The 12,156-nt window shown below is 42.1% G+C and overlaps 2 protein-coding genes across 2 annotated transcripts; one reads left to right on the top strand and one right to left on the bottom strand.

Moving 5' to 3' along the window:
• The first annotated feature begins 191 nt into the window (after positions 1-191).
• Positions 192-3,991, top strand: gdf9 (growth differentiation factor 9). Its single transcript, XM_035523616.1, has 2 exons — positions 192-558; positions 1,797-3,991. The coding sequence occupies exons 1-2, from the start codon at positions 198-200 to the stop codon at positions 2,738-2,740; spliced, it is 1,305 nt and encodes a 434-aa protein (XP_035379509.1). The 5' UTR covers positions 192-197; the 3' UTR covers positions 2,741-3,991.
• A 62-nt stretch (positions 3,992-4,053) lies between these two features.
• On the bottom strand, positions 4,054-8,292 carry LOC113588610 (glutathione S-transferase P). The gene is made up of 7 exons (XM_027027877.2): positions 8,125-8,292; positions 7,504-7,539; positions 6,852-6,958; positions 6,462-6,549; positions 5,369-5,472; positions 4,673-4,774; positions 4,054-4,426 (listed from the first exon to the last, which is right to left on the bottom strand). Coding segments are annotated over exons 1-7 (627 nt in total). The 5' UTR covers positions 8,126-8,292; the 3' UTR covers positions 4,054-4,237.
• Between the last annotated feature and the right edge of the window lie 3,864 nt (positions 8,293-12,156).

Raw genomic sequence — 12,156 nt, 5'->3', positions numbered from 1 at the left:
AAAAACAAACAAACAACGCCCCCCCCCATTTATTTATTGCCAGACCCGCCACTCCAGCATTGGGGCTGCATTGGCAGACGTCATAGCCAGAGATTCCGCTCACCAAAGTTTGCAATGATTACAAACACCTGTAGCGCGACGGAAGTGATGTTTGGCTGGAGACTCCAAAGTTTTGGTGAAGGAGGTGTTCAAGTTTGATGGATTTACTGACGATGGCTCAGTCGAGCTGCCCACTATGTTACCTGAACGGGATCCTAATACTCCTCGTGATCGGTGTAATAACACTCAGGTCAGGCCAAACTTTTGAAAGCGAATCTGTGGAACCGCTCAGCTTGGCTCATCGCGGTAACATTTTGACCGCTTTGCTGAAAGCATTGTCGAAACAAGAGCCATGGGGAGTGTACACTCCACGGACCAGACCTGACTCTAGATATGTACGTTTTATGAAAAGACTGTACAAGGTATCCTCCAAACATGAGCGAAGCCACGAAGCGTCACATCTGTACAACACCGTTCGTCTGATTACGCCACGACAGGAGTGTCTCGAGCAAAGCGGAGGTGAGCCTCGAGCGAGGGGGCGTTCTGCTACTGTATGTGGCTCACATCATATCTGCTGAAAAGATGTACGTTGTCAGACAGGATAAAGTCCATGTCTGCTTTGTTACAAAAAAAGTAAAACATGAATGTAAAACATATATAGAGAATTGAATTAGATGCTACTATTTTTGATTTCTAGATATTTATTTAGTGGTTACATATTCAGAAAATATTGATCTAAGATCAGTGTCATAGCGGCAGTGAGGAAACCCAGTTCATAGTCACTCAGAGTCCTGGAGGATCTCTGGCTTGTCCAGTTTGGTGTTTTCTTTTGATCTGTCCTCAATCTCTATGATCTTTGTCCTCTGCGTAGCTATGTTACCTGGACTTATGGTGGCAGAGTTAGACGTCTCACGTAGGACAGGATAAGGATTCCTCAGCTGGGTGTTCTGTTATATGGATCTTTAAAAGCTACGCGTATGTTTGCATTACGCTGTCAATATCAACTGACGGCAGAAGGAGAAAATCATGTCATCCAGCAGCTTGCTTGGATATTTGGCATTTTGTCATTAAAGAGTGAAAGCTACACCGACAAGAGATGCTAACATCAATGCAGTATCTTAAAGCATATCTGTGTGAGTGTACTTTCTATGATGAGATGAAATGAAAAAGTATATTAAACACTGGCTCCTAAGAAGTGTTCTTTTTAATTTGGATTTGGGCTTAATCTTAGTCTTGGAAACTGACCAAATCAAAGATAATCTACTTGCATCAACTGTCAGTGATTTTTGCTCAATTTAAAATGCTTAAAGAAACTTTGTCATAAGCAATCTGTTGGTTTTTTTTTGTTTGTTTGTTTGTTTTTTTACAAACAACAGTTTAAAATGATAGAATCTTGCATGTCGAACTCTTTCACATAACTCTATATTCCTTCTTTAGGTTTACAGGAGAGTCTCCATTTTGCTGTGCACATTTAGTTGAGTATCGAACCTGCTTGTGTGGTTGGGATGGAGAATCCCAAAGTCATAAACTAGGGTCACAGTAACCCCATTTACGCAGTTACAGATTGGAGCTTTTTCAAATGTTTTTGTCAGCAGATTGACTTAGAAAAACCAAACACACACACACACACACACACACACACGTGTATGCTCTTTATGGTCCATATTCCCATAAGTTGTTTGTTGAACGATTGAGGATGGTGAAAGATCTTTCTTTCACAGCTGTCTCATTTCTCTCAGACCTGTGTTGTTTCTCAGACGTTTTCATGCAGGACATTTCCTACAGTCTACACCGTGTGCGATCTCAGGAGCAACTGCTCAAATCCGTCCTGCTGTACTCCGTCAACCACAGCCACGCCCCCTCGCTGGCCTCCATCTGCTACCTGCACGTGACGGAGCAGACCCTGCCGGCTCACAGTGTGTGCGTCTGCTTGCCCCGCCCTCTCAGCCCAGCCCGGCCTGTAAGCTTCCACGTGCACTCGAAGAGCGCCGGCCGACGGCGCTGGATGGAGGTGGACGTGACGTCCTTCCTCCACCCCGTCATCCAGAGCCATAAAAAGGACATCCATCTGCTCATCAACCTGACCTGCCTGGAGGCCAGCCACCCTGTAGGGAGCAGCCATGCTCCCAGGGGCCCCGTTAAGCTCCACATGGCCCCATCTCTTCTTCTCTACCTGAACGACACCAGCGAGGTGGCATACCAGAGGGGGTCCACACCGGACAGGGCAGCAAGCATCAGGGTGAACCGCTGGAATGAGATGTCCATGCAGCATGGCTGGCGGTATGGACCGGCGCAGCAGGCGTGGAGGGACCGGCGGAGCCCTCCAAACAGCACCCAGGCACCTGAGCGGAACGTGGATGGCGGCCTGTACGATCTGTCCCCCACAGACGACTGTGACCTGCATGACTTCCGGGTAAGCTTCAGCCAGCTGAAACTGGACCACTGGATCATAGCGCCCCACAAGTACAACCCCAGGTATTGCAAGGGCACTTGTCCGAGGGTGGTGGGTTACATCTATGGGTCGCCGGTGCACACGATGGTGCAGAACATCATTTATGAGAAACTTGATTCCTCTGTGCCCAGACCCTCGTGCGTTCCTTCTGAGTATGACCCTTTAAGTGTTTTGACCATTGAAAATGATGGCTCTATTGCCTATAAGGAGTATGAGGAGATGATCGCTACCAAGTGTACCTGCCGCTAACTTCGTCCTCCATGTGCCACTTTGTAAATGCGGAAGTTTTCGACACTTACCTGCTTACTGTCATGATCTGGGCCGATTCCTGCCCAACGTCGTGTGTCAAACATTTTCTTCACTGTAGCCATTTCATCCAAACAGTATTAAGAACATTTGAGTGTATTCTTTATATTTTGTCATTTTGTGTAATGGTATTTTCTCATTTCTGTCCAGAAGTAATATTTGTTTGCGTAGTAGTAATATATCAACGCATTGGATAAAAAGAATTTTTGTTTGAGTTATTACTATCATTTAAGTTTAGTTAATTTATTTTGTGGTGGTTGTGACTCAGTTCTTTCTCTTCTTTAATGCAAATGGGAAAAGTTTTAAAAGAATCTAGTTCTGGACAGGTTGTGAAAAGTGTGGTCCTCTTTTCTAAATGAAACACTTTTACACTCGTTTTTATACCTGCGGATTGCAAACGGTTGTCACATGGGCAACCCGGCTCTTCATGATGTCCAGAAAGTAAGTTGCCCTAATTTATGGACAACTTGATGAGCATGTGAAAAGCTCTAGAGCCTTTAATCACTGTGTGCCGACTGGTTTATAGCAGAATATCTTGTCTATTTATGTCCTTTCTGTGTGCCATGTCTCTAGCTGTGTACCATGATCTTGCTGACTTTGATTTCACATAAGAAGATTCAATAGGTTCATAAAAAAAATGTTAAATAATAAAAAAAAATGGAAGCACCCTTGATTTTTCATTACTGTTGGGTTTTTGTCAGGCTTGTGTTTTGTATCACAGTCTGAGTCCAGCGCAGTTCTGTAAGCTTTCATATCCATGGTCAGTTCCCGATCCTCAAAGAAACAGAATTCCGCTTCTTCTAGTTAAAAACACTGCCTTTAAGTGGACTCTCTCATTCTACCTTTGCCAATGTTCACTAATCCATTTCCATTCCTCCATGTTTCTGCCACTTAATATCTCATAATAAAGTTTGTTAGAAATATGAGATGCCCATAAGTTCCAACTACAAAATATAATGATCCAAAAATTAGTTAATGAGAGAAAATTATTCCCTTTGTTCTCTGGTGGACCCACAGGGGTCCAAATAAGCCAAGCTGGACAGAAGTGATCATTTCAACAGGGTGAGAACATGCCATGCATGCAAGGAACCACCAGGTGGCAGAAGGAAGTTAAGGACTACATGCTCTCAACTTTTCTTCAGTTGTAGGTACCAAATGTGGTCACTGACCTGCACAAGTTGAACTTCAGTCCACTTTTTTCTGCTAATGCAGAATAAAGACAAATCTGAATATTTCAGGCTACTGCAAACACAAACTGCACATGTAATATATATTTTTTATTTTCAATAAATGAACAGTCAAAAATCTGTCAAATTTGACCAAAATTTAACTATGTATAGAAACTGGAAAGCTTTGCTATTCAAAGCATCAACCATATTGAATATATTAAGTTTACAACTCGTTTTAATAGACATCAATGTTTATAAGGCATCATGTGAATTACTGCTTGCCGTTTCCATTGATTGGCAGTTTCTTGTAGGCGTCTGATTGGAGAAATGTCTTGATTTTGGGGCGGGCAGACATCATCTCCACAAACTTCTTCAGGGAAGGGAAGGAGTCCAGACATGTTGGGCTCAGCACCTGATGGTTCAGCAAGACCTCAAACAGACTGTAGTCTGCGTAGGAGATCTGAGAGCAGACAAACAGGACACACACTCACTCACTGTTTCGCTCCAGAACAATAACGGGAAAGCTCTAGAAATGGTGGGAATTCTCAGTTCCAATTCCCAGTCCCAGAATATGCACCATCCCACACGTTCGTGTTATCCTTGCTCCATCCTGCCTGATGTTCAACAGGGACTTCAGTCAGATGAGAGCAGGGATAATTCTGGACCATGCAGGACCCAGAAGCACAGATCCATAGGGATGCTTTACCGAATTTCCAACGAGGAAGCCACTTTGATTTTTGACCAGGATAGCCTCAAACTTGCAGAAGTGGTTCGGCAAGTCTTTGATGTGGGCATCTTTTCCAGTCTCCTGTGGAAGAAAAGGCAACAAAAAAAAATAATCTAAAAAGCTGTATTTGAGACCCCCAAGGCTCCTGCCATTTGTACAGCCCTCCACAGACATTCACTTATCTCCTTTTTCTGACTAATACTGATACAAAAGGGTGAAGATAATAGATTTCTGTTGAAACCTCATCAAGACACCCTACAAGTTCCATTTTCTACAACAGCAGCAGTCCTGCATGAAATATGTGCACTTAGTGTGGAAACTGTAAATGGTAAACTTGGAGCTTGTCTGATTACCGTGGTGCCATTTTGATAATTTAAAGTCTTGTGTTAACCTTAAAGATTTTGGCAAATAATCTGTCAAACCATTTTTTGAACATCAACAGAGACAGCGACGCATGTCAAAATAAAAGTATGAACTGCCGCTCTAATCCCTAGCTATGGTTAATCCACGCATGTGGGAACCTGAGGTGACCTCCTGCTCCAGGACATGTTGCATTTTTAGTGTCAATATTATCAGATGTAAACTGACTAGTGAAAATATGATGCTACAACAGATATGGGAGATATGCTGCATTTGCTGTGGAAATATAGCTTTAAAAATCAAAACAGGGCTTACATATTCCTGGTAAATCATTTTCAGATATTTAGTACGAATCTCTTCGACTCCCTCGGCCACCATGTCGACGAGGGAGGCTTCACGTTCAGTCTCCCCATTCGCGCCTGTACATGCAAGTGAAAGGAAACTACTGTTAAGACGTGTTGGCAGTGAAACGTGTTCTCGGTCTGTTTTCTGTTGCATGTTGGAGAACTGGTCAGTTGAGGAGGTTGGTAGTGTAGTGGGCAAGACTAACTACACTTGCTTAGGGCATCTACCAAATGCGTAAAATAAAAACAACAACAATAGGTTAGATTTATATGTCGTCTTTCACAAAAACCCGAGGTCGCTAACCTAAGGTAGAAAGCACAAAAAAAGCAGCAACAATGTAGGTAAGCCAGAGGAGAGTGAAACTGGTGCAGACAACTGAAACGGTCGACTGAACTACAATCAGCATGTTGCATTTGGGATGGACTGCATGTTCGTGAGCCTTCGTAGGCTACTGTTAAACAACGAAGTAAAGTTTCGTTCGGTCTAGTACAGAGTCATAACCTTACTGATGATTACATGCTGAGCCACCTAAGAACAAGAATTCCACCCAAACCAGGAACGCTCATCGGACACGCAAGTGCCGCACCAACATAAGGAACATCCAGCTCTCGTTCAGTTAGGCTGCTTGACATTATACCTAAGCGAAAACGCTGTTCCGGGGATTGTGCTTGGGATGTTGAATTGTTTTTGGAATTCAACGGCGGTCTTTGGGAAAACCACTGCATGTCCTCGAATATAGTGGGGCAAAGGACGGCATGTGTCAAATTCCACATTCCTGTGTGTCACCTTTTTAGAGCAGAGGGAATGAAAGGAAAGGAAGTGAGCCACTTGAATTTTGTTCAGAGGTTTGGACAATATTCCATTAAAGCACAAAGGAGTGTTTCATTTAGGAGAAGGAATTTTCTCCACCATTGTTCATCAATGCATGCAAAACAATTACGTCTGATCTTTGGTTTTGGTGGCTACATTTCTGGCACTAGATATAAATGCCCTGAATTGCATGTTTACATGCACATGTTGTTAATGAAAGTTAATGTGTAACAGATGTAAATGAGGTCAATACCAAGTTTGCGTCCAAGGTGCCTCAAAATAGCATTTGACTGATACAAAATCAGGCCATTGTCTTCAAACTTGGGCAACTGCCCAAAAACCTACAAAAATAAAAGACAATCAAGTCATTAAAAAGTTTTATGGCGACAAACTGTACCACAGAAAAATGTACTAAACAAAACACTATTTCCTTTCAAACTACATGTTTTTTGTTGCAATTTCATTCATGACCTACAATATTCTAATTTGGGGAGGTGGATGTCTGGAGGAATATCAGTGAGGAAGTTTTGTATTGTTTTAAAATCACTCAAATCAGGAATGTTGGCCTAGAACACTTCTGGAATATATTAACATATAAATGCTGGAATGCATCAAGTCTCTATGGCTTTTGTGAGACACTCACACAGGTTTTCTTCAGGTCTCCCTTCATCCACTCATCGAAGGTCACCACCACCTCCTTCCACTCCTGGCCCTGGTCAGACAGCATGATCCGCATCGCACCGCATCTTCCTAGCACAGGGTCAAGAGGTCATTGTTATGGAAACCCCATCTCATCATCCTTCATTCATCACACCTTTCAGCAACTCTGACAGCCATGCGTTTGAACAAATTCCTGACGAAAGATACGGTCCGTTAACAGCTACGTGGCAATATAATGCATCGTGACAATGTCATATAATTAAAGTAATAATATTCTTACTATCACAGAACTGGATTTCTTCTTTAAAAATTGTTTTACCTCTTTTGTAGTGGCCGATTAAAATCAGGACAGATATTTCAAAAGGATATGGTGATGTCCGATTTGCTTTGGTACAGAGTCAGATCTACTATAGTATGGCCAACAGATTCACCTGTGCTTTAACACACAATGGTCATTATAATGAAATGTTTCTTCAAAACTGTTTCACTACATTTTACTGTAATTCTTCATGATATTTAGAAGCCGTGTACCGTCATTCCGCAACATTTTGTGTCATCACACTAAGTGCACGGGCAGCCTGAACGCCAAGGTGTAGTTATGTGACTGATGAGCTGCAAAGCAGGTGGTCACTTACCTCTCACGGCGAAGTAGGTGATCGTGAACCCTGTCACTACACACACACACGCACGCACGCACGCACACACACACAGATCTTAAAAACTCCACCTGTGGTAAATGTAATTTACCACCTGGTGTAAATGCATACTGTAAGAGAAGCTAAAATAAACACAGAAATCTAAAATAACTGTATGGAATTTCGACTTCTCAATTAACTCGAATTTGTCAAAATTCCTGTTCCGACTAAACGCCCTTTCACACCGAGTTATGTAACGTCAGTGGCTTAAAGCCAAATGAGTTTTTTCCTTTCAGGCGCCATTGAGCTTCAGAATTCAGCTAGAACTGTTCACTTTTACAACACAAAACACTTTTATTTTAAAATTTCAGGAACTCTATTACTTTTGCTTTTCTGCTCAGACAAGTATATAGCATATATAGTATATAACCTACTGAACGTGCGGGTTCATTGCAAGTTTACGAATAAAGGAACACTTACACCCACGCATAGCATACCGTCCGTAACAGACTAAATGTTATGCAAAAGTTCGGAGTACTTATTTTATTATGCAAAACAAACTAAATGTTATGAAAAGGTTTCTATCAAAGACCAATCATAGAAAAACGCGTTGTTACTCACTCTTGAAAAGTCGCGCTGGTGGAAGTGCGTGTCGCGCTATCTGAGGGGTGCCTACGCCGAAACCAAGCTAGCCTGACTCTCGTCGCTTCCTTTTATAACGTAATGTCCGCTTAGAATTTTTGTTGAGTCATGCTGACCGGTTTAGGTGCTTAGATATCACGGACCAACGGCTTATTGTTTGAACATCACAAGTAAACTCTGCCCTGCACAACAAACACGGATGACAGCCGATATGATGCGGTCTAATATACAGCCACTCAAATATACAGCACGAATGGATCCGTTGTTGTTACACAGTCCTCCGCACGCATTGCTCTATGAGCTGGGTATTGCACCGCTTGCACTGTATCTCTGTGTAGTCTTTGCGTCTCTTTGCATTGTATGCACTTCGCCGCATAGCGGAGAAACCAAGAGCAGAAAGCTTACTGAGAGCTTCGCAGAACAACTTCGAACCAGTGGAAATTGTATCTGCACAGCTGATGCAGACCGTGCACACACACACACACGAGCATAGAGTGTAACAGCATGTTTCTGCATTATGTAGAGACGACGGAACAGTCTGCATCCTTGTGAAGAAGGCTACAGGTTAGTTAATACAGCCGGACCCTGATGAAACGGTTAGTTGCTGATTACAATATAGCGACCCTTCCTGAAAAGGGCCGTCTCCATAAGCCTGTGAACGGACGGGAAAGACTCGGGCACGCACACAGTGCTGTTTATTTTCAAACCACAGATTAAAGGAAACACTATCCCTCGGGGAAATACACTATGCCCCTGCTCCCGCCCTGCCCTATCTGTTATGGGGTGATAATCACATGATTTTCACCATGTAATAGAGTAATTGTTGACAAATGGGGTGATCCTTAAGGAAGAGTCATTAACTAGGTAAAAGGGTAGATATGATGTGAACTGTTCATATTGCTAATTACAAACTATGCGGCGCTGTAATTGTAATCCCAAATAGATCTGGAGTCCTAGTGGTGTGGTATTACACAGACAAATGAGAAACAGCAGAATGAGAGGGCGCACCAAGAGCTGTAGTACTATACAAAAATATTACACATATTCTACACTACAATTATGGAAGTAGTGGGAACATAATGTTAAACTCATCTACAAGTGCAGTGAGGTTACTGAAATCCTGTTTTTACACTCCTTTATGGAATGCTGTTTTCTAGTGAAATCACAGCTTTTAGGGACAGTTCCGTTCACACCAGCATTAGTATTTAGTTACATGCAGTGCTGACAAGATGTTGTTTGAGAAGTCCTGTATGTACATAATCCTGTCTGTGTGTAGCAGGTAAAAGAGGGAAACCCAGCCTACCTTATTGGTTTCTTTGGCTTTCCTAAAGTATTTGTTCAGTTTGGGTTATTAAGCGGCCTTTGTGTAGCTTTGATGTTTATGTAGTATTTATTTGTATTTAAGTTGCTGCTGTTTGAGCGTTTTTGAGAAGATTATGTGGTTGCTTTCTGCAATTCTGATTTCATCACTGTGACCTTAAATTTGCAATCACGATCCCTCTTTCCTTTGTTTTTAAACTAACCTAAAATGTAGGGAACACTGGTTTCATATTTAGGGTGATGTAATGACTTTTAACACCTGTTGACCCACACTACAGCTCTTCTGTGATCTACAGTTCAGTTCATTACTCAGTTCATTAACGTATATTAGAAATATGTTTGTTAACTTGTAATACAGTTGATTTAACTAAAATGTTCATAATTTAAAAAAGTTATGTTAAAATACTGGTCAAAATATTTGACAAATGGTCAGGAGTGCCAGGGTTATCACTGGACATCCAGTACTGCAGTATTCCAGTTCACATCACTTGTACTGGGAGTGAATTATGCCCAGATTTAATGCATTAAATCCCAAACACTACAATAAAGATAATGCATTAAACACCAAATGCTATAGTAAAGTTAATGCATGAAATATCAAACGCTATAGTAAGTCTAATGCAATAAACACTAAACGCTAAAGTAATGCTAATGAATTAAACACCAAACACTATTGCAATGCTAATGAAGTAAACACCAAATGCTATAGTAAAGCTAATGTATGAAACACCAAACGTTATAGTAATGCTAATGCATGAAACACCAAACACTATAGTAAAGCTAATACATGAAACACCAAACACTATAGTAAAGCTAATGCAGATTAGGTGTGGTTACCACACTGATGGTTTCATACCATAATGCAAAATGCCTCAGTCACACTTATCTTTTTTGTCTCTCTATACTAGGGGCATGTTCACTTGCTGTAAAAATATGAAGCACAATATGTATGATGAATATCTAAGCATGTTCAAGCATGCACTGATGCAAACACACACGCGCACACACACACACACACACACACACACACACACACACACACTTACACACCTGTTATGTTTATGTCTGCCATGTCTAAAAAGCACTGTACTTAATATCTCGTGGAGAGTGTTATGCACGCCATACAACACCAACATCTTACATCATGTTCTTCACATATCGCTGCGCTCCCTCTCTCCATGGACTTTGTTATAGGGCCCCTTTTTCCAGCTGGGTTTCCTCTTGGGCAAGTATCTGAGGATCACCTCTGAGACCAGACACTGCTGCCACCCATAAGCGTGCACATAAACAGCATTAAAATATGACTGAGTGTAGTACTGTGTCACCAGCCATAAGCAGGAGATCCTGCCCTCATCTAAGATTTCATGTGTAATACAAGGTTAATGTCTTAAATACAGGGTTTTAGACAGGAAGTATGTTCGTCTCGAGCTGTGCCACAGTTTTGTATGTTCTGTTGTTTTATTTCTCCAGACATGAACTTCTGTGCGCTTTAAAGTACATACATACTACCACTGCTATCAACAAAATGTAACAACTAGTAGGGGCCATTGTTAGCTCACCAGTTAAGGTGCTTGACTAATAATCAGCACGTAAGACCCTTGACCCTCAAGTTATGTTCAGTCATAATTATAAGTTGTTGGATAAAAAAGTGTCAGATAAATTATGGAGTTCTGTTTTTTGCACCACTGTTTCTGAGCTGCTGTTTGACCATTATCTTTTGTTGGTGAAATACTCAGTGTTCACTGTACTGTTTATTTACACTGGCGATGTAAAGGAGGTGGTGTTCTAGTCATCTTCTTAGCAGCCTGGTACTCATGTACTGTTGTGTAACAGCTGTCATAGCAACGTAACAATGGCATGGTAGATGAGGTCACAGTGGAGTAGAATGGCCATCAATCAGCCTATGACTGGAGCTCTGCCAAGAACACAGTACACTGTTCAGATACAGGGGGGGAATTCTTTAGTGTTATTCACAAATACAAGCAGCTAAGGGGGGAATGTGGTCTCTAATAGTTGAAGGAAAATGATGCAAAACGATGCCTTGCTCCATAACAGCACACTAGAGATTGCGGTGCTCTGGTGCAGAGTTAGCAGTGCCTGTGGAATACAGACAGGAACTTGGGAATTCACACATGCTCTTATTCTCGTGCTTGGTCTGACTGAGCGGGAGCCCCTCCCTCCAGAAAAAAAACAAAACACAAAGTACACAAATGCAAACATTGCTGCTTGTCTTAGCCCACCAGTCTGTGTTGGAGGAAGGTTGAGGTCAAGTGTTCAGAGAAGGAGTTAAGCTGATGTTTTCAGGTTCCACCCATTTCTGTTCCTCCTCTGGAGTCGACCCCCCCGCCCCCCCCCACTCACACACGCGCACACACACACACACACACACACACACACACACACACACACACACACACACACACACGTGTGCACACACACACACACAAACACACACATAGACGTGCACACACACACACACGTGCACACTCACACATGCACACTCACACGTGCACACGCACACTCACACACATGCACTTGCATGCATACACACACACACATACACAAACACGCACACACTCACACACACGTACTGGGCATGCTTGTTGTTACTTGCTTGTTATTAACTTTATCCAACCTAATATAATTAACGTTGTGATTTCTAAAACCAATTGATGTTTACATTGGCACTGA

This window comes from Electrophorus electricus, chromosome 2 (assembly GCF_013358815.1).
Source record: "Electrophorus electricus isolate fEleEle1 chromosome 2, fEleEle1.pri, whole genome shotgun sequence".
NCBI lineage: Eukaryota > Metazoa > Chordata > Actinopteri > Gymnotiformes > Gymnotidae > Electrophorus > Electrophorus electricus.
Note: the sequence above shows the minus strand (reverse complement) of the source record. Positions and strands in the feature narration are given on the sequence as shown.